This window comes from Caretta caretta, chromosome 6 (genome assembly GCF_965140235.1).
Source record: "Caretta caretta isolate rCarCar2 chromosome 6, rCarCar1.hap1, whole genome shotgun sequence".
Lineage (NCBI taxonomy): Eukaryota > Metazoa > Chordata > Testudines > Cheloniidae > Caretta > Caretta caretta.
In genome coordinates, this window is record NC_134211.1 from 8362884 (window position 1) to 8384426 (window position 21543).

The 21543-nt window shown below is 57.0% G+C and overlaps 2 protein-coding genes and 1 long non-coding RNA gene across 3 annotated transcripts; 1 reads left to right on the forward strand and 2 right to left on the reverse strand.

The window, feature by feature from the left end:
* The first annotated feature begins 249 nt into the window (after positions 1-249).
* On the forward strand, positions 250-2332 carry LOC142072642 (uncharacterized). The gene is made up of 2 exons (XR_012669148.1): positions 250-523; positions 1783-2332. It is a non-coding gene; the product is annotated as an uncharacterized LOC142072642 (long non-coding RNA).
* A 752-nt stretch (positions 2333-3084) lies between these two features.
* On the reverse strand, positions 3085-17952 carry LOC125638262 (uncharacterized). Its single transcript, XM_048853791.2, has 8 exons — positions 17797-17952; positions 16975-17091; positions 16352-16501; positions 15265-15375; positions 14849-14968; positions 13416-14141; positions 7154-7161; positions 3085-3973 (listed from the first exon to the last, which is right to left on the reverse strand). Exons 2-8 carry the CDS (start codon positions 17062-17064, stop codon positions 3220-3222), a joined length of 1959 nt encoding a protein of 652 aa, XP_048709748.2. The 5' UTR covers positions 17065-17091; positions 17797-17952; the 3' UTR covers positions 3085-3219.
* On the reverse strand, positions 5137-8510 carry LOC125638257 (zinc finger protein 232). Its single transcript, XM_075130129.1, has 4 exons — positions 8409-8510; positions 7084-7630; positions 6180-6297; positions 5137-5223 (listed from the first exon to the last, which is right to left on the reverse strand). Exons 2-4 carry the CDS (start codon positions 7489-7491, stop codon positions 5171-5173), a joined length of 579 nt encoding a protein of 192 aa, XP_074986230.1. The 5' UTR covers positions 7492-7630; positions 8409-8510; the 3' UTR covers positions 5137-5170.
* Positions 17953-21543: the final 3591 nt, after the last annotated feature.

The following is a 21543-nucleotide window of genomic DNA, read 5'->3' on the forward strand; positions in this document are numbered from 1 at the left end:
CTCCGGCCCGGCTGGCAGCTCTATGGTTTTAACCCGCTAGATCCGACCCCAGCGCTTCCCCCGGGGGCCTGGAGGGACCCCCCTCGATGAACAGCCGCTGCGCCGCGCCCCAGAGGCGGCTGCACGGGTCAGCGCCGGCTGGGCACTGCCGCGCCCTTCCACGGGCGGAGCGGCCGCCGGTCCCCCGTTGTCTCGCGCCCGCCTCCAGAAGGCAGCGGGGAGCGAAGGGTCCCTTTCGGGGTGAGGGGTCTTTGGGGAAACTCCAGGGGTGACTTGGGCTTGTGCCCCCAGGCGAGCACAGCGTGGCTCGGTGGCGCCCCCCAGCGGCTGATGAGGTCACGCGGGGAGCTTGGGCGCAGGAGTGGGCCAGGCGGGGCGGCATGTATTCCCGGAGCTTGCCTCACATGGCATCATCTTTAACTCAAGATTTTACATGCTGGAGACTCCAGGCCAATCCGGAAGGGTTGGCAACCGCTACACCTGACCCTCACGCCGTTTGATCCCGAGGTCACAGGTTTTGTTTGTATGGACTTTGCTAGTGCTTTTTATGTAGAATCCTAGAATATCAGGAAAACTAGGAAAATATGTAGATGAGTTGCTGTACCCCCTGCAAACCTCTGCGTACCCCTGGTTGAGAATCACTGTCCTACAGCCCCCAGGGCAGGGGCCTGGCTAGCCTGGGGGGTGGAGTACTGAGTCTTTCCCCTTCATATGAGAGTGGGATGCTGGAGACCTCTCCCTTGGCCTGTCCAGTCCTTGTCCTCCCTGTCCGAGCTGCCAGGGCACAGGCTGGTCAGCGCACATGAGCAAATTTGTGGGGCCCAGTAGGGCTGAGACCCAACAAACTCATTGCAGAGGGAAGCCATTGCCTTCCCATCCCATCCAGCTCCTTCCCAGGCCAGGATGGGGCAGGGGGTGGGGTGTGTTAAAAACTCAAGGGAGATAAAGGTTTGTTTGGAAAGAGACAGAAAGAGCGCAAGTCCCTGGATGAGTGTCATGTGAGGATCAGACTGGAGTTGGGTCTTACGACACCGGCCTCTCGCTCACTGGTTCTCAACCTATTTACCGTATGCAGCTCTCTAGGGGTCACGTGGGTCACATCCACACAATCTATATACTACCCGTATGGCCCTGAGAATGTCACACGGGCCGCAGCTGTGTGCTGACTGGGCTGTGGGTTGAGAACCACTGCTCTAGTACCTGAGCTAAAGGCAGGCAATGAGGGCAGAGACAGCAGCAGACTCCTGCAGGGCCCAGGCCCTCGAGGGGGGCAGAAAGCCCCAGGGGGCTAGTCTGGGGTACAGGGAGATCCAGGGTTAGGGGCACTGTGTTTACATGGGAAAATGGGGAGCAGCACTCGGGCCAGTGGGGGATCTGGGGCAACCAGATGGGGAAACCCAGAATCACCCCCAGCTGCAGGCAGACAGGTGGATTCCGCACCCCAGTTCCCAATGAGTGACCCCCCTGTGTAGAACAGATCAATGAAATTGTTTTTAATTGTTCACTTTATTAATATAACTTCATAAGTAAAGTTTTATGAATGAAACTACATTCATTCATAAAACCAGGTACCCCAATAACTGGCTAATTGAGTTTCCCTTTCAATCCAATTGCTGCTTAAATCACTGAAACTTGCACTGCTTCCACATTGTAACTTCTGTTCACTGTCTGCCATTCCTTACACTTGTCCATGTTGTAACCCAAACTCCATTTTAACTTCTCCCAAACTCCATTTTTAAATGCTCACGTCATTTTTGCTAAACCCTGCTGTATTCTTATTAGTTTAGATGTGTGAATGAGGTATGGATGGATGATGGACTCAACCTCCAGCCCCAGCCCATCCTGATGAAATAAAGTGTAAACACCAATGGCTGAAGACAGCCCTGACCAAGCAAGAAGAGTCCACCCTAAAAAGAACAGAAGTACAATTGAAGGAACGTCAAAGCCAGGTCCCAGGCTGAAATTCATGTCTGCAATCGACGGTGATCAATCACACCGAACCCAGAAGCAGCATGACACAGCAAGACCTATAGACTCTGGATTCAAACTCAAGCCTACAAAAAGCATGGAGAAGACGGAAGGCTTTGGAGGGTAACATTCTGCTGCCAACATGGAAGAGCATGGGTGCATGCCCAACAAAGACCTAGCTCTTCCTTGTGCCCGGCTTTCCTGCCCAGTTAGCTGCCACAAACTACAAACTCAAGGTACGTTCAGGCCTGGTAACTATGAAGCAGCTACAGAACGCGCGCGCGTGTGTGTGTGTGTGTGATATTAGTCTTAAATCAAATTGTGTTTTTATAATAAACATGACATCTGGTCTTGTCCCCTCAAACGATCCTGTGTAGTTTTATCTGTGCAACACCTGGGAACCCTGCACCCCAAGGCCAGGTTGTTCTCAAGGAACGAGGTTGGGCGAGCACAGAACAGTGAGGGGGGTGAAGGGGCAAAGCCCCGGGGGGCAACACAAAGGACACAGAGAGTTAGGACAGTTTCTTTATTGCATAGGGACAATAGACCCTGATCACCCAGTGAGAAAGCAGAGAGCCAAGACTGGAGCCGAGAGCCTAGGGATGGGCTGGCCCGAAGCCTGGGAGCTTCTCCGGCTGCTTGGGAGCCAGGATGGGCCACCCCCGGCTGCCACTGAGCTCCATGCTTCATGGAGAGAGGAGCCGGGTGCTGGAGACACCGCTGGGGAGAAGGAGATGGGCTCTCCCCCCTGCCTGGAAGCGTCTATCTGTCTGGCCATAAAGGCTATTAAGGAACCAGTCCCTGGGGTGGGGTTAGGCAGGCATGGAAGGTCTCTCTAATGTTTGTGAAGACGACCAAGGACATTTTAAGTGGCCAGGCCCCATGTCCCATTCTCCAGCCTCTGAGCCAGCCAGTCCCTCCATCCTGTGGCTGGCTCAGAGCTGGCGCCCCCTAGAAGGGAAAAGCCCTGCCCCCTGAGGCAGCCCGTGCTCCAGCCTTGAGTCTCTAAGTGCCACCGTAGTACAAATAATACCAGTCAGAGAGAAACGGAGCCTGCAGACTCTCTCCAGTTTCTCTCTCAGGTGAGCGTCTTCCTGGCAAAGATCAATGTCGCTCTCCCACACATGGCCTCCCCCTGAGGTCTTGACATTTCTCAGGGATGGTAGCCCCCCCCCGGAAGTCCTGTAAGGCTCTCTCCTGGCGGGGGAGGGGGTCTCTGTTCCCGCCCCATGCCAAGGTCCCCCTCCTTTCTCAGCCCATAGGCACGTCCCCAGCCCTCCACTGCGGCCCCGGGGCAGGCGAGCGGGCGCCCAGCTGCAGCCGCAGCATCTCCCACATCTGGCCAGGCGAAGGGCCCTGCTCCGGGAAGAACCGCAGGTGCTGCACCAGCCTGGGCCCTGCGGCGTCGCCAGCCCCCTCGCCGCGTCGGTGGGTGCGCTGATGCTTGACCAGGGTGGCTTTCTGGGTGAAGCGCTTCCCGCACTGGGCGCAGGGGAAGGGGCGCTCGCCGGTGTGGGTACGCCGGTGCTGCGCCAGGTTGGCGTTGACGCTGAAGCTCTTGCCGCAGTCGGGGCAGGTGAAGGGCTTCTCGCCGGTGTGGACCCGCTGGTGCAGCAGCAGGGTGGAGCTCTGGCGGAAGCTCTTGCCGCACTCCCCGCAGGCGTAGGCCCGCGCCGTGTGCCGGGCCTGGTGCCGCAGACAGCGGGCCACGTCGCCGAAGGCCTTGCCGCACTCGGCGCAGCGGAAGGGGCGCTCGCGGCCGTGGGTGTTCTGGTGGCGGAGCAGCTTGGAGCTCTCGCGGAAGCTCTTGCCGCACTCGGGGCAGCGGAAGGGGCGCTCGCCGGTGTGGGTGCGCTCATGCTTGCGCAGGTTGGAGCTGTGGCTGAAGCGCTTGCCGCACTGGGGGCACCCGTGGGGCTTCTCCCCGGTGTGGGTGGTCTGGTGCTTCTTCAGGTTGGAGCTGTTGCTGAAGGTCTTGCCACACACAGCGCAGGCGTTGGGGTTCCTGGCCTTGGGGCTCTTAGCCAGGGGGTCCCCCCGCGGCCTGCACGCCCCGCCCTGGTTCTCTCCTCCGCAGTCGGACCGATTGACTCTCCCCTCCGTTGGGGTCTCGAGGCCAGAGGAACTCATTTCATGCTTGGCGGATGAGTTCAGTCCATTACCCAGGGGGTCTCCCTGCTTGGGGCTCGGTGATGTCCCACGTGTCTTCGATCCCACAGACCCCTCCTGCTGGGGATTCCCCTCCTCTGCCCTGGAATCTGCTGGGAGAGAGAGAGAGAATCCCTGCGCTGGGGAGGGAAGGGGCAGCAAAGGGGTTTGTTGCTGAGCAGAAAACCTGATGGGCAGGACGTGAATCCCCCAAACCCTTCCCTGAGGGGAGAGGGGGGCCGGGGCTGCCCCAACAGCCCAGCTGAGCCCGCAGAGAAAGGCTGGGGGAGGGGAGGGCTCCTGCCGCAGTGGGAGCCAGGAATGACACCTGCCAGGAGGCCAGGGCACCTGCTGGGGATGACACTGAGTGAGACAAGACAGAACTGGGGGGCTCCCAACGGCTTTGCTGAGATCCCAGCTGTTCCTTCACTCCTGGACGGTCTCTGAGCCAGTGTGACACACCGACCCCTTGGCAAAGGGTTCTTTGCGAACAAATCTCACCTGAGACCTGTCAAACTCACAGTACCAAAGGCATTGCCTGGCATGGTAATCGTCCACAAGGGGTAATATGTAAGGTATCTACAGAAAGCTTGTAACGTGTCACGAGTCATAATCGTTATGAGATGTACATGCAGGTAATATTTAAGCAATAATACATTTCTACTGACAGGACACTATAGGACTTTGAATAGAAATTAGTCACCAGGGGATAAGTCTCGGGGATGGCCCGTTCAGGCGAGAGGGTGTTGCCACCCTGCCCTGTCTAGCCAGTGATACAGTTCAAGGCTCAATTGTTTACTCTTGTGCAACACTGAGGTCTTGTCTACACTTCAAATGCTGCAGCGGCATAGCTGCGCTTCAGTGTAGACACTCCCTACGCTGGTGGGAGAGGTTCTCCGGGTGGTAGCTGGGTCAATGGAAGAATTCTTTTGTCAACCTAGTGCAGGCTACACAGGGATTTAGGTCGGCTGAACTATGTCGTTCAGGGGTGTGGATTTTTCACATCCATCTCTGACATACTTAAGCTAACCTAATCTTCTAGTGTAGACCAGGCCTAAGACCATCCATGGAAAACCATCAGAAGCAACTGCAAACAATCAAAAGCCCCTGGAGGTAAACAAAGGAACATTACAACATGACAGGGGTTCGCCCTGCCTACGAACAGAAACAAAAGACTGTTTCAGCCTAACACAGAGGAGGGAGAGGTCCCCTGGATCCATTTACTGAGGAAACCCCTTGTGCAGCTGGCGTATTTTCATGAACATTTGGATCCTGGTTCTTGTGAAACAAGCCAGCTCTGCAACAGACTTAACAGGGGGAGGGGGGGCACCCTCAAGTGTGCACCCAGGGTCACATTTTCTGATTTTGTTGTGTGTTGTATCCACCTGTTTCCATCCCACTCTCTCATTTCTAGTTCAATCTTTACCCTTTCTTAAATAATCCTATTTTTGTTTTATTAGAAGCACTCACAAGTACTGGGTGACTTTAGAGGAGCAGCGATATAAGGTAAAACTAGTAACATAGGGTACCCTGCTCCTTTGGGGCAGAGGGTCTGGGATTTCTGTCAGTAGCCAGTGTCAGGGGTTGGATATCGTGGGAGAACAACCCAAAGGGACTGGGGTGCACCTCTTGTTAACCTGCAAGGCAGATACAGGGCTGGCATAGCCTGGAGGGGAACACTTGAATGGCTGACAGGAGTTAACCCCCAGTCACCACGGGCAAGAATCCCTCGCATTGGAGGCAGGGGGTAGCAGAGCGACTCCCAGCTCTGGGTGCCCCAGGAACCGTCACAGCCAATGTCATGGTTTCCCATCAGGGGTGTCATGTCAAACTGGGAAATGGAAATTCTGCTGGAGAAAGAAAAGGGGTTGGAGTTGTGTGGCTGGTGCAAGATCAGAAGCACCCATGCTTCCCAGTGGGAGCTGTACTGTACGGGTGACAATCTCTGTGCTGCAGGGTCTGAGGGCTCCAGGGGCTGATCCCCCAGAAAGAGCCCTGACCGAAAGCCCCAGGTGCATTAGAGCCCCCCAGCTCCTGATCCCTGAGGGGAAGCAGCTCCTCACCTGGCGAGATCAGAGTCTCCTCCTCCTCCTCCTTAATCTCCCTGCAGACCTTGCCATGTTCTGGGGCCAGCCCTGCCCCAGAGGAACACGCAGCCTCCTTCTCCCATGTCACCAGCTCCTGGAACAACGAAGGCGCCCGCATCAGCGCTGGCAGCAACATACCCCTCACTCCCCATCAGCAAACAGAGCTGGCCAGACAAGGGAAATCCCTGCCTGTCAAAAATGTTACTGTTTTTTAACGTTTTTACCCCCAGTTGGGGTTGGGGGTTTTTTAAAGCAGCTTTTTTCTGGGGAAGGGTTTTTAACAGAAAAGTCTATTCGGGGAGAACTCAGAGGAAGTTTTTCAGCTTCCCAGCCACCAGACAGACCACCTCACAGCCTCTGCCCACAGCTCCGGGGCTGGAGAAGACGAGAGCCATGACTCTCCGCCTCCCCCTTCGCTCCAGGAAGCAGAGGATTGATCACCTGGGTTCTCTTCTTCTCCGGTCCCAGGCGAGGCGTGTGGGGAGAGGCGGCTTTCACCCAGGCAGCCCTCCCAGAAAGTTTTTTGTCAAGTTCACCAGCAGAAAGTGACTGTGAGGAGAGACTTGCAGGCAGGGGGGCGAGAAGCCTACATTGAGATTTTTCCCAACAAAAAAAAAAAAAACAAAATTTTCCCACGAAACTGAAATTTTTCCCCAGGGACAATTTTGGTTGGGCAAAACGGGCATTTTTCATGAGAAAAATCATCTCCACAAAATATTTTTTCCCAGTAGCTCTACTAACAGAGAGGAAAGGTCCCGTGTACCCATTCCCCTCCCCGTGAGCCAGCCAGTACTCCACTGGAACTGGATCAGAGCTGGCACCCCTTAGAGGGGAAAGGCCCCATGTCCCACTCTCTAATGATTTTACATCCGTAAATTACCTCCTGCTGTGGCCATATTCCGGGCTCTTGCTTGGCTAACTGGAAACCCTCCGCCAGGGCCACAGCCTGCTCCCCGGTCTGGGGGTGACACCCCCCCACCCAGCTCTGGATCTCCTGGGGCAGGATACTCAGGAACTGCTCCAGCACCAGCAGCTCCAGCATCTGCTCCTTGGAGCACCGCTCCGGCCTCAGCCACGCCCGGGAGAGGAGGCAGAGGTGGCCGTACGCTTCCCGGGGCCCCTCAGCCTCCTGGTAGCGGAAACCCCTGAAGCGCAGCCGATGCATCTCCATGTTGATGGGTCCATGGGCATCCGGCTCCTCCACTTCCTCTTTGGGAACCAGGCCACATCCCGGTGGGGGCTGGAACTGGAGCCTGAGAGCAGCTGGGGGAGCCACCTGGGCAGCCATGGCCCGTCTCTGAGCCAGGGCACAGCCGTATCTCCCTGGGGAGCACCTGGCATCAGCAATGGACCCTCTGCAGCATCCTCTGTACAGGTGGGGCACGTCCAAGCGGGGGGTGAGATCAGCCCAGAGGATGATCACCTCTCTGGAGAGTGAAGAGAAATTAGAGCCACAGAAGGAATGAGACACACAGGAACCACCCCTCCCAGCCCCAGTGTTGTGGGGAGAGAGGCAGACCCAGCGCGGGTGACCCCAAGGTTGGTGTCTCTTGGAACTTCTACCCACTTAATGAATCCAGGACTCCTGACTCCCAGATCCAACCCCCACCGCATCCCTCCCCACTCTAACCTCCCAGACCCCACTCCCTTTCCAGCGCTGGGGATAGATCCTAGGAGTCCTGGCTCCCAGCCCCCACCCCCCTCTAACCCTCCAGCCCCCACTCCCCTCCCAGCGCTAGAGGATCGAACCCAGGAGTCCTGGCTCCCAGCCCCCCCTGCTCTAACCCTCCAGCCCCCACTCCCCTCCCAGCGCTAGAGGATAGAACCCAGGAGTCCTGGCTCCCAGCCCCCCCTGCTCTAACCCTCCAGCCCCCACTCCCCTCCCAGCGCTAGAGGATAGAACCCAGGAGTCCTGGCTCCCAGCCCCCCCTGCTCTAACCCTCCAGCCCCCACTCCCCTCCCAGCGCTAGAGGATAGAACCCAGGAGTCCTGGCTCCCAGCCCCCCCTGCTCTAACCCTCCAGCCCCCACTCCCCTCCCAGCGCTAGAGGATCGAACCCAGGAGTCCTGGCTCCCAGCCCCCCCTGCTCTAACCCTCCAGCCCCCACTCCCCTCCCAGCACTGGGGATAGAACCCAGGAGTCCTGGCTCCCAGTTCCGGAGAGGGAACCCAGGAGTCCTGGCTCTTTGGACAATGGGTGCCCCACCCAGAGGGTGTCACGGCTCAGCCGGGGTCCGGCAGCGCGGCTCGCTCCCTCGCTCACCTCCCCGGGGGGCCGCGCCAGGAAGCGCCTGGCTCCGGCGCAGCAGGGCCAGAGGGTCCGGGAGTGGCCCAGCCGCCTGCCACTCAGGGCGGGGCGGGGCTGCTGCCATTGGCGCAGCTGCATGTCCATCAAGGGCACAGCCCGGCTGCGCCCGGCCCCCGACCCGCGCTCATTGGCGCTGGCCCGGGAGCCAGGCCACTCTTCCTGAGCTCCAAATTGTTGGGGGGGGGGGGGGGTGATGCCAGCCTCACCCTAGTCCCACTGGAGCCCCCACTCCTGAGAGCCCAACTAACCCATAGCCCCCACGCCCTCCAGAGTCAGGGATGGAACCCAGGAGTCCTGCAGTCAGCCCCCTCCCCCAACCCACTAGATTCCCCTCCCCAAAGTGGGGATAGAGTCCTAACTCCAGTGAGTTAAAGGAGGGGCGGGGGCTGGGAGTCCCTTCTATTGTGTCCCGTTTCGGTCCCCGTCCCCCCCCAAGAGAGGGGATGTGGACAAATTGGAGCGAGTCCCGAGGAGGGCAACGGAAATGATCAGGGGGCTGGGGCACATGACTTATGAGGAGAGGCTGAGGGAACTGGGGTCATTTAGTCTGCAGAAGAGAAGAGTGATGGGGGATTTGATAGCAGCCTTCAACTACCTGCAGGGGGGTTCCAAAGAGGATGGAGCTCGGCTGTTCTCAGTGGTGGCAGATGACAGAACAAGGAGCAATGGTCTCAAGTTGCAGTGGGGGAGGTCTAGGTTGGATATTAGGAAACATGATTTCACAAGGAGGGTGGTGAAGCACTGGAAGGGGTTACCTAGGGAGGTGGTGGAATCTCCATCCTTAGAGGTTTTTAAGGCCCGGCTTCACAAAGCCCTGGCTGGGATGATTTAGTTGGGGTTGGTCCTGCTTTGAGCAGGGATGACCTCCTGAGGTCTCTTCCAACCCTAATCTTCTATGATTCTATCCCTGGCTCTACGGGAGGAGTGGGGTCTAGCAGGCTATAGCCAAGGCCTGTGATCGGAAAGGAAGCTAACATAATCCCTCAACAGCCCAACACTGGCATGAGTTTGCCAGGTCTCAAAGCGACTGCTCAGACCCTGGGCTGGGTCCGTGTTTCTCTAGCAGGGAGGTTGCACGTGAGAATCAACACTAGAGACAGATGCTGCATTTTCTCTTTGCTCTTTCCTTCTCTTCCCTCTGGGGTTTGTTCTGTTTTCTTAGGACACAGGCTTGGACTTCAACACCAGCTCCAGCCCATCGCCACTAACTTCTCTTTCCCCTCCTGTGGATGGTTTGACACCAGCTCAGCGACTGTCAGACAAGGGCTTTTTCCTTTGTACTGACCATTGCCAGTCAAAGGGATAGGAGTATTGTTAAAATGAAAGCCTGACTTCACACCTTCCATTTCAAATGCTTTCACTGCTCTTCCTTCTTTTGCTGTATCTTTGGAGTTGCATCTGGACTAGGGATTGGTTCTACCCGATAACGCAAATCCTTTAGCTGGAATCAGGGCCCTTGTGCTGGACAGACCCTGGGTGAGATCAGGGGCGTTCATTCGTGCCACACACTGCACCAGGGTCATGTGCATGAAAGGAGCATAGTAGGCTGTTTCCCTTTTAATCCCCAGCACCTGCAGTAGAGTACAAATAAGACTGTGACACAGCCTGTCCCAGAACCCAGGCATCAGCCCCCCAAAAGGTTCACTAGGCCCTTCCCAGTGCTGGAAACAGACTAATTCCCTCACAAGTTCCTATCCCGCACCAACCAGTGCAGGGTCCTGGGGCAATTCTGACTGTAGGCAATAGGGGCCATAGATATTGCAATATGGGGTGCCTGAAAATCCAGAAACAGACAGGGAACATCTGCAACCGGTGATTGCCCCAGGATTCAGTATGAATATGTCATACTGTGTGTGTGAGGGTGCATGTGTGTGTGTACATGTGCAGAGCTAGAAGTTTTTCAAAGGCACTACTTTTCTTCCAAGAGAAATATGCCAATGCAGCAACTCAGAAACATTTCACACCAGTTTCACTCAATTGGTTGGGTAGAAAAAAATTAAACTGTTAGGAAAAAATTTTAAATGTTTCAAGTTGTGGGTTCAAAATGGCTTTTTGTTTCAAAGTTTCCTTTAATTCTACTTTTAAAATAAAATCAAGAATGCTTTAAAATGCTTAAAATTAAAACAAACCATTTTATTTGATCCAAAATGTTTTTTCCACCCTCCTAACTTTTTGATTTGCTGAAAACATCAAAACATTGGGGGTTTGGTTCAACCCAAAACCAGTTTTTTCCGAGAGTTTGGAACTGGCGGGAACAGGCAGCTTCCTTACTCCCCATCTGTGTGTGCGGCTCTGCGCGTGCAACAGAAATTGTTTATGAGGCCAGTATAATCTGTCATGACTCATGCCCCAACCATCTCACTAATTACTATTGATTATCTGTACTGAGGCAGTTCCTGCTAGCATGGATCAAGTACTGGGACCACAGCGTGCCAGGAGCTGTACAGGCAACCAACACAGGAAGACCCTGACCCAGGAAGCCCTCTACTGGCAGAAAGAGCCCAGGTGATCCGAGTTTCACGAGATGGTACCAAGCTTAGCTCCCACTTCTCTGTTATCCCCTTCTACCACACAAGGGCTTCCTCTCCTCCCCGCTCCTCAATCTTCTGCCACCTCAGAAAGAGCTGAATTTGGCCCAATGGGTTGTGGAGGCAGGGGAGCTGGGACTCAGGATTCCTGGGTTCTATCCTCAGCTCTACCACTCACCTGCTGTGTGACCTTGGGTAAGTCACGTCCCTCTTTGTGCCTCAGTTTCCCCACCCACCCTTTGTCTAGACTAGGAGCTCTCTGGGACAGGGGCTGTCCCTCACCCTGGACCTGCCCAGCACCTGGCATGCATACTGTACAACTCCCAGCACAGAGGCAGACCTTCAGCTGCCACTGTAATATACCTAACAATAATAATAACCCTAACTCTCTGCTATTACCTCAAATCCTTTGGACACAGGCCAGATGGGGCTGTTATTGCTCACTGCAGTGAAGGCTCTGGGGATGGAGTTGGGCAAGTGCAGAGTGGTGAGGGAAGGAGAAGAGGATTTATCCTATAGGGGATGACACTGATCATGCAGCCCAGAACTAGAGCATGGCCAGGTGCCAGCTGGGAACGGGGCAGGACTAACTGGGCTCCAGGAATCTTCACTGGCTGCTCCGGGCCCAGGAGGGGACATTCCCTGGCTGGCACCGGGCTCCCGAGCCAGCAGCTGTGTGTGCCACAGAGACAGGAGCCTGGTGGTGGAGCCAGGTGGCCCCTCCCTGTGTGAAAGCATGTCTTTGCAAGCTGTTGAGAAGCAGCCCCTCCAGTTCACAGCAGCCTCACACACCCCTACCCGGCTCCCAGGAGCAGAAAGCGAGGTCCAGAACCAGCAACCTCCCAGGTGAACAAAGGGACGGGCTGACACCTGGGGTGGGGCCTGCAGGGGTTAATGATGGCTGCTGGGTGGAGGGGGAGACGGCCGATCCCAGGACACTTTGCTCCCGCTCCAGCACAGAGCGCTTTCCCGGGCTCAGCGCTGCAGAGACAACTCAGACAAAGCAGGGTCTGGCTATGATTTTTTTGCCCACTCAAAACAAGAGAAGTACAGCCTGTTCTCCGCACAGCACCGTGATCCCCCGACAGGCCAGCCAGGGGGCAGCTTCATACCCACACGGCCGTATGGGCAACATCATCCCTCCATTCCCCGCTCTGCTCTCCAGCCACAGACCCAGACTTGTGGGAATTGTCCTGCTGCGAAATCCACCGGGCATCAATTTCTGGGCTCCCTTGTGACCCCCAGCGCAGGGGAATCAGATCCCTGGTGGGTCACCCCCTGGAGATCCAAACTGTGCCCCAGTCTATGGATTCCCCTAAAATAGCAGCCCCTCTGCACTCAGCCCACAGCACAAGGGTAGGGAAACAGGGTTGAAGTCCACAGCACCTGCTCGCCAGCAGATCCAAGGTCCCTGCCTCCGAGTCAGCCCCTTCCACTGATTCTCCACCAACGTGGCATAGCCCCACCGGAGTGGGGGCCGGGTTCAGAAGGGCGGGGGATCTGTTCCCCCCCACACTTCGAGGCACCCTCCACTAGCCCCAACCCACTCCTCACCCTCATAATGCAGCTTCCCGCCCTCCAAGTTTACTTCTTCCAGTAGAGATGGGAAGATGGACCACAGGGGACCCCACCTTACAACTCAGCCCTCTGTGAGGGGGTAGGGGGAGACTCTGCCACTCACCCCACCCCCACCACCCCCAAATTCTCTCCATGGCTGTGTTCCCTCACCCTAGCAGGAGCAATACCACAGAAAGCGAGGGAGCCTGGGGACTCTGCCATGGGGGAGAGAGGCTGGGCTCTGCCCCCCTCAGGATCCACGTTCCTCCTACTCGGAAGGACCCTGCCCCCTCTCTGCATCCGGCCAACACTGCCACATAACGCTCTGAAGGTCCTTCTACTGCTGCTGGCAGAGCTCCACCCCCTGGGGGAACCAGGCCCCACCCCTGGGGGAACTGATCCCACAGGTGGACCCTGGAACTGGGGGCATGGCAGCTAGCTGCGCTCCAAGCCCCACCCCCTCCAGCAGCTGATGCCACACGCCCCGCATACAGGGGGGTCCTGGAGCAAGCTGCGCTCCAAGCCCTGCCCCTGGCAGGATCCAATTCCCCCCCCGCCAAGGAACCGATCCCACCATCTGTGGGTGTACAAAGTGCCTGGAGTGGAGGGGCGGGGGACAGGACTGACAAGCCCCGCCCCTGCAACAGGCTCCGCCCCTCTACGTCCAGCAACTATTGCCACACTCGGTACAGCTATAGGGTCCCTCTTCCCGGTGGGCTTGCTGCTGCAGGTGGCTGGGTCCGACCTGGAAGCCCTTGCCACACTGGCTGCAGATGTACAGGCGGTCAGCCCCGTTGGCGTTGGCAGCGCCGGCGTTGGCGTGGGTGCGCCGGTGCCGGATGATGTGGGAGCTGAGCCGGAAGCTCTTGCCGCACTCAGCACAGATGTAGGGCTTCTCGCCAGTGTGGACGCGCCAGTGGTCCACCAGGTTGGAATGGTGGGTGAAAGCCTTGCCACACTCCGCACAGCCGTAGGGCTTTTCGCCGGTGTGGGTGCGCCGGTGGTTGACCAGGGTGGAGCTGCCGGAGAAGCGCTTGCCGCACTCGGAGCACTGGTAGGGCTTTTCACCGGTGTGGGTGCGCCGGTGGCGAGCCAGGCAGGAGCTGCCCGTGAAGCGCTTGCCGCAGACGCCACACTGGTAGGGGGTGACTCCGGTGTGGGTACGCCGGTGCAGGTTGTAGTTGGAGCTCTGGCTGAAGGCCTTGCCGCACTCGCCGCAGACGTAGGGGCGCTCCCCGGTGTGGAAACGCTGGTGCTGCAGCAGGTTGGAGCTGGCGGTGAAGGCCTTGCCGCACTCCCCGCAGACGTAGGGGCGCTCCCCGGTGTGGGTGCGCTGGTGCTTGGTAAGGGCCGAGCTCTGGGTGAAGCTGCGTCCACACTCCCCACACGAGAAGGGCTTCTCGCCGGTGTGGATGATCTGGTGCTTCACCAGATTGGAGCGACGGCTGAAGCTCTTGCCGCACTCCACACAGGTGTTGGAGCGCTCCGGCATCGGTGCCCTCGTCCTGCCCCCACCCCCTGGGGATGCCATCAGTTGCAGGACAGGCTGGGGGGGGGGGGGGGGGGGAGAGGCACCAAGGCATTAATTCAATTCCACGGAGCTAAGAATAGAGCCCCCCGTCTCCTACCCCCATCCCAGAGCTGGGGATGGGACCCAGGCATCCTGACTCCCAGCCCCCAACTCCAACCCCACTTGAACTCACTAACCCCTATTGCCTTTCCAGATCCAGGGATAGCACCCCTCAGGAGAGAGTCAGAGACCATGAACCCTCTCCCGGCACTGCTGCCCCACCCTGGCCCTCCCCCATTCTACTAGTTCTCCTTTTCTCCCTCACTAACTGCAATCCCAACATTCCACCCCCGGAACCCTCGGTCCCCCCCAACATTCCGCCCTCGGAACCCTCGGTCCCCCCCAACATTCCGCCCTCGGAACCCTCGGCCACCACCCAACATTCTGCCCCTCATTTACGGTGGCGGGTTGGGGGTAAGCTAGTGCCACTAAGGGGGGTTATCTTGATAAGGGGATCCCCAGAATTCCCCCATCCCTGTAACCACAGGATTCCCCCCTCCCCGTCCAGCCCTGCCCTGTCCCAGGGAGCCCCAATTTAACCCCTCACTCCCCAACAGCTGAGCAAACACTCTCTAAGGCACCAGCCCCCACCCACATCCAGTCCCCTCGCCATGGTCCCTCACGGGGGCTCAGGTGGTGAGGAAGGAGCTGTTCCCTACCACCACTCTCCATTGGTTACTCACAGAATTCCCCTCCACTGGGATCCTCAGCTTCTGCCCCTCGAATTTGGGCTCCACCTGCACTTCCGAATCCACCACTGGCTCCTTCGCAGGCCGCGAGCCCCGGCGTGCCACCGACTCCAGCTGGTGGGACAGGGTCAGAGCAAAGGAACTGCTGCCCCACATTGGCCCAGCCAGCCTAGCCCCCTGCCTCCCCGCAGATTGGCCCCTGGGCCAGCCATTCTCCACCTAGATCAGCCCAGCCAGCCCAACCCCCCCTCCTCTCTCACGCCCCTGGGTTGGCCCCGTGACCCCTCGGCCTATAGACATCCTGCCCCCCAATTCAGCCCAGCAAACCTCCCCTCTGCATCGACCCAGCCACCTCCCCCGTCCGCCCCAATCCCTGAATTTCCATCCATGGAAACCCTCAGCTTCTGTACCTCAAACTCTTGGTCCTCTTCCTCCTCTGCCTTCACCCTTCTGATTACTAGCTCCTCTTCCTCCTCATCTCCCTCCTCAGACAGCTCCTCCGGGAAAGCTGCAGAGTCCAGCTAAGGGAAAGGCAAGGGGGGAGATTGTTAAACAGCATGGGAGGGTCACCCCAGCCTGGTCCCTCAGCACAAACTGGATCCAGCCCCTAAGCACAGTTCAAACCCCCCGCTACCTGGTCTCAGACAGGGCTGGACTGGGGGAGAGGCTGGGACTCCTCTCACTGACAGGCAGATAAGTGTTTAGGCCTAAGGGGGAAACTGAGGCACAAGATAGGGAGAATGAATTACTTAAGGTTCCAGTTCTGGGGACAGAACCCAGGAGTCCTGACTTCCAGTCCCCCTTGCTCTAACCCACTAGACCCCACTGCCCTCCCAGAACCAGGGATAGAACCCAGGAGTCTTGAACCTTTACCCCATGGGGTAAGCCATCTGAGCTCTGCTAGCTCCTCTTTAATACTCAGCAGTAATTTCCCCTGCTCTTGGGGCATTTTCCCCCACAGTACAGAAACCGCTCAGCTATTGCTGGGTTAACATGCACCCCAATCTTTTCACAGGCCCAAAAGCTTTACTTGCTCTGGGGCGGCACGGAGGGGCTGTTTATATAGGGGTCCCTCACCGGGTGCTGTGATGCAGCCACCTGCGGGTTACGACACAGAGGCTGGTTATCAGTCACAAAGCAGTTTAAGACGGGAAGTGTAATCTAGCTGAAACCACAGGAGGATGTATGAAGCACAGTGGGTGTGGACTGTTCCACGCACCTATGTAAGACCTTGTCTCTAGGGCGAAGGTAAGAGTACCACCCACTGGGCCTCCCCACCCTGCTCCACGCAGCACGGCACCCCTGAGCACACATGGGGGCACTGGGGTCAGCACTGACTGAGAGGGGCGAGCGCCCCCTACTGAGCTCCCCTGCCTGCTGCACAGCACCCTTTAGCAATGCACTGGGGTCAGCACTGTGAGAGGCTCACCGCCCTGCGGCACAGCACCCCCTAGCATCGCATGGAGAGGGGCATTTATCAGCATGTTAGTTACTCACTAAGTCCCCATCCGCTGGGATCCTCAACGTCCGCACCTGGAACTCCTGGTCCTCCTCCTCATCCTCCGGTTCCTCTTCCTCCTGCTGCAGCTCGGGCTGCCCGTCCGGAGGCATGGGAGAGCCCCACTTTGGCTGAGAAGGGGACTGCGACTAAAGGGGAGCGTCAGAGGGGAAGGGGGACTCAGCAAGACAAGCTCCCACTCTAGACCCACACCAAATCCCTTCCGGATGTGGCAGGGCCCAGGATCCATTGCATGTATTCAACCAGCACTGCCGGTAGGGTGGCAGGCTGCACCCCAGACCTGGCTGCATATGTACAAGGGATGGGAACAAGGTTAGGACAGGTCTCGGCCCAGCCAGCCAGCTCCCTTCCCCCTAGACCTGGCCACACACAGCCCATATCTCCTCCCTGGACCCAATGAGCCACCCCCATTCCTCACCCTGGACTAGCCCTTGGGGCCAGTCAGCCAGCCACCATTCCTCCCCTAGATCAGCCCCACAGCCCAGTGCTGCTGCCTCAGCTTCCCACATGGGGCCCGCTGGAGGCAAGTCAGCCTAGACACTTCCGCAGAGAGCAGAAGGGGAATCCCCAAGGACACAGTCCCTGCCCACCAGTCACTCACTGAATCCCCATCCATGGAGATCACCAGCCTGCGTCCCTCAGACTGAGAGCTCCCCTCCCGCTCCTCCATCTCCTCTTCCTCCTCCTCCATCGGGTCTGGAGACGGGGCCAAGTGCAGCTGTGGGAGAGGAAAATACACAGTCAAAAACAGCAGCATGCACCAAGGTCCAGACCCCACTCCCAGGGCCTGGGGTAGAACCCAGGAGTCCTGACCCCCAGCCCCTCCACAAGCCACTAGACCCCATTTGCCTCCCAGACCCTGTAGTAGAACCCAGAAGTCCTGACCCCCAGCCCCACCCACTAGACCCCCTCCCAGAGCCAGGGGTAGAACCCAGGAGTCCTGACCCCCAGCCCCACCCACTAGACCCTCTCCCAGAGCCAGGGGTAGAACCTGACCCCCAGCCCCAACCCACTAGACTCCACTCCCAGAGCCAGGGGTAGAACCCAGGAGTCCTGACCCCCCCACCCCTCCAAGAGAGCCAAGGTGTCCTGACATCTAAGCCCCTCTTCCCCAGGGCAGGGACACGCCTTGCTCACTGAGCCCCGGACAGTTCCCACCTCTGTCCCCCAGCAGCGCTGGGGCCGCCCCATCCGGGCCCATCCCCACCCTGGCCAGGATCGTCCCCTCCCCACCCTCCGGAACCCTGCCCCCAGCCATCAGCTGTTCCCCCGCCGATCCCCCCCCACGTGCTGCTGCCAGCCCCCCCGCCACGTTACCCCGCTGGCTCTGGGGGACTCCCCCTCCCAGGGACTCCGGAGGAAGTTGGGGCCGGTGCTGACTGCTTCCTGTGCCCCCCCTCCCCAGCCACCGCCTCCCACTCACCGCGGGGGCAGGAGCGGGCTGCCCAGCTGGGCTCCCCGCCCTCGGGTGCGCCCCCGGCTCCAGCTCGCCCAGCGCTGTGGTCCCCGCCGGGAAGGGGACCAGGGGAGGGACTCGGGAGCGGAGACAACGTTATGGGGCGGGGGGAGCGGGGGTGGAGAGGATGGGGGGGGGAACCCGGGAGAATCTCCATAGTGATTGGCTGGGACAGGCCACCCCCCCACTTCAGCCCGGCTACCATTGGCCGGGAGAGCAGCCGCAGACCGAGTGGATTGGGAGTGGAGAGAGACCCCTCCAGCGCCTCACCGCACTGCTCTCCCCCACCTGGGAGGGGAACCCAGGAGTCCTGGCTCCCCGCCCCCACATGCTGCTCTAATCCGCTAGACCTCACTCCCCGCCCCCAAATGCTGCTTTTAACCCACTAGACCTCACTCCCCGCCGCCGCCGCAGCCAAGAATAGAACCCAGGAGTCCTGGCCACTAGCCACTGCTGCCTTAGAGGCCACTCCCTAGCCCCAGCTGGGAATGGAACCCAGGAGTCCTGGCTCCCAGCCACTGGTGCTTTAACCATTAGAACCCAGGTGGCCTTGAGCCCTATGTGTGAGTTCAGCCGAAATAGACCCTGCCTCCTAATTTACCCTCTGCTCACATAGTAACTGTGTTTGCTGAGCAAATTTATAACCCCGAGGTTGTTCTGGGAATTGAATGTCTGAGAGCCTGGGTTACAGCAGAGAGAAACTGAATAAAGGGGCTGTGTGTAAACCTGTCCTCAGAGAGAGAAGTAGAGACACAATAGCCCCTTTGTGCCCCATGAGAGTCTGTTCACAATGCAGTGTGGATGCTCACACACATGGAGCCCACAGCCCTAGATTTAGTGGGCAGTGTAGACAAACCCTCTCTCCTGGAGCGGAAGTGACTCCCCACCAGGAAGGGCCTGCAGGAGCAGAGCCATGCAGGGCCGCCCTGAGTAGGGAGGAGAAGATCCCAACCCAGCCCACCACTGATGCCCACATGGTGGATTGACCCTACAAATGCACTGCATGCGGGAAGAGCTTCTGGCTCAGCTCCTCGAGGAATTGATTAGATGAGATATGCCCAGATGATGCTGTCAGGTGACCCACGCCCTACACTGCAGAGGAAGGCAAAACAACAACAAAGCCTCAGATAATCTGACCTGGGGGAAAATTGCTTCCTGACCCCAAATCTGGCAACCCTAACCATGTGAACAAGACCCACCAGTCAGGCACAGAGAAAGTATTCTCTGGACCAGCTCAAAGCACTGGCTCACCCTGTCCAGTGTCCTGCCTCCAGCTGCTAAGCTCTGTGTTTCAGAGGAAGGGAGGAAATAAACCTCTCAGAATGAACCTGGCCAACTGTGCATCAGGGGGAAAAGGCCTTCCTGACAGCTGCAGGGATGAAGCTCTGAAGCATGAGATTAGATTTTATTTATTGTCATAATGCAGAGCTGCATGTGTGATGAGCACATATGTGCTTTACTCAAGGCCCCCCAGAGAGTCTGTGGTGGAATGGGGAATGAATTCACGTCCCCCACGTCCTAAGTTAGGATTGTAATGCCTGGGCCATCCGATCTCCATTGTCCTAGCTGGGAGAAGGTCAAAACACTTGGCAAAAATCAGTGAGTCAGGGAAATTTTTATTTTAAAGAATGGGGCTTTTGCAGCTGCCTTTGTGGTGGGGATCCAAACCCAGCGGGGAGCTGGGAAAAGCTCAGCCTCAAATGTTTTCCATTTTTGTCATCAGAAGGAGCTGAAAGGACAAGAGTGAGGAAGTAACAGTTGTTTGGAGGAAGCTTTCCCAGCAGGCAGGCTGTTCTGGAACTGTCCACTAGGGGCCTCCTTACAGGCTCCTCTGAAGCCGCTGCTGGAAACGGGATACCAGGCTAGATGGGCCCATGGTTCTGATCTTGGCAGATGGATGCAGGGGTCTGATCTGGAACCGCAGGGAGTGGGGATATCGGGCTAGATGGGCCCATTGGTTGCATTTTTTTGTTTAACTTGACAAATGTCCCTTTCCTTTTCCCCAAGTGTATTTTAGCAGAAGGCTGAACACCCCTGCTCCAGCAGGAGGCGTGGGTGTAACGAGAGGTTGGAGGGAAGCATCACTGTGGCTTGGATGCTTAAGCGCCAGGATGCTTAAGCGCCAGGATGGAGAGCCCTGAATTTGTGAATTGCAGAATAACTAGTCTACAGCCAGCTAGTGATACAGTGGCTCCCCCTAGGGGAAAGGATGTTAATTTACTGTCTGTAAGCCACTAAAGAACTCTGGGGGACCACTGATTACATTGCACTGCTTCACTTTGGACACCCGGGGAGTTTCCAGTAGCTTAATAAGCCTAACTCCCACCCCTGGGTTTGTTTTTGAATGTACAGGCTGAGATCTTTGGGGTAAGGGCAATGGATCTGGGCAGCACCCGGCACAGTTAGGGCCCCACGATCTCAGCTGGGGTATTGTTGCTGCAAAGCACATAATATTGACTCTTCTGCACTGAGGCATAGTTATGGGGGATCTCTGGAAGTCTGCATGGTCACAAGGCCCCTGGGTGCAGTGGGAGGGGATATATACAGATTTCAAGGCCAGAAGGGGCCCCTTGTGCCCATCCTGTCTGGCCTCCTGCATAACTAGGCTTGGAAGGATTTGATTTTTATCGGTAAACGTTACTTTCACCATCCCCACACTAACCAGTGAAAAAATATTTCCATCGATAGTCATTGCAATTTACAGACAGGAAAAGTAGAAAAATCCTGCTTGAGAACTCATTATGCAGTGATTTCGACTTCTGAATGAGGCTTGTTACACATGGATTTAAGGGTATTCTACTTTCCATAGTTTTGATGAGTGCTGGTGACAGTTTGTGTTTTAACCATTATAAAACTTTAACTTTCTGAATCTCAGTGTCTACTGTCATTAAATAACTATTGTCTAGCCTTGCCCCCTAATTTCCTGGAACTGTGAACATTTACATTTGAAAAGAATTTTAAAAAATACTTAAGAAACATCAATATTATCTGTTGAAATTATAAAAAATAAAAATCAAATTCTGCCAGGCAAGACCAGGCCAGAAAGTCTCACCCGCTTCCTGCAACCAGCCCCGGTAACTCCTGGTGGGGATTATTTGTTCAGATTTATTTCATCCCAGTAAAGCATCCCAGAACAGTGAAACCTGTCTCCAAATCCAAGTCTTGAAAAATCACCACTCAGATCCCCGCAAAATCACAAGATTAGCTTCAAAAAAGCACAAGACTTCTTGTTAAAAAAATTGTGTGGTACTTTTTTTTTTAACTCTAGATCTTTAAACTTTTCTCCACAAGCAAAGAGTTAAAAAAAATTCGAGTTTCTAATGAAAGCTGTGATTCTTAACTCATCACCTGACTCCAGTAGCTGGCGCTAAAAGTGAAAACATCAAATATCCCCAGTGTAGGCCGAGATCAGAGAGAGAAGGAGGGAAATAGAATCTTTGGGGCTTTTAAAACAAAAAAATCAGACCCAACGTTTTCCCCCAAATAAATGATGTAGGAGCAGGGCCGTCCCTAGCCATTTTGGTGCCCTACGCAGCCCCCCCGTGGGGAGGGGAGGGGCAGCCCCAGGGCTCTGCGGGGGAGCAGGTGCAGGCTTGGGGGGCAGGAGGAAAACTGCCCCCCAGCATGAGCCAGTGGAGTGGAGCGGAGCGGGTTGGGCCCGGGTCACTCCACTTCCCGCCGCCCAGTGAGTGCAGGGCAGGCCTGACCCTGCAC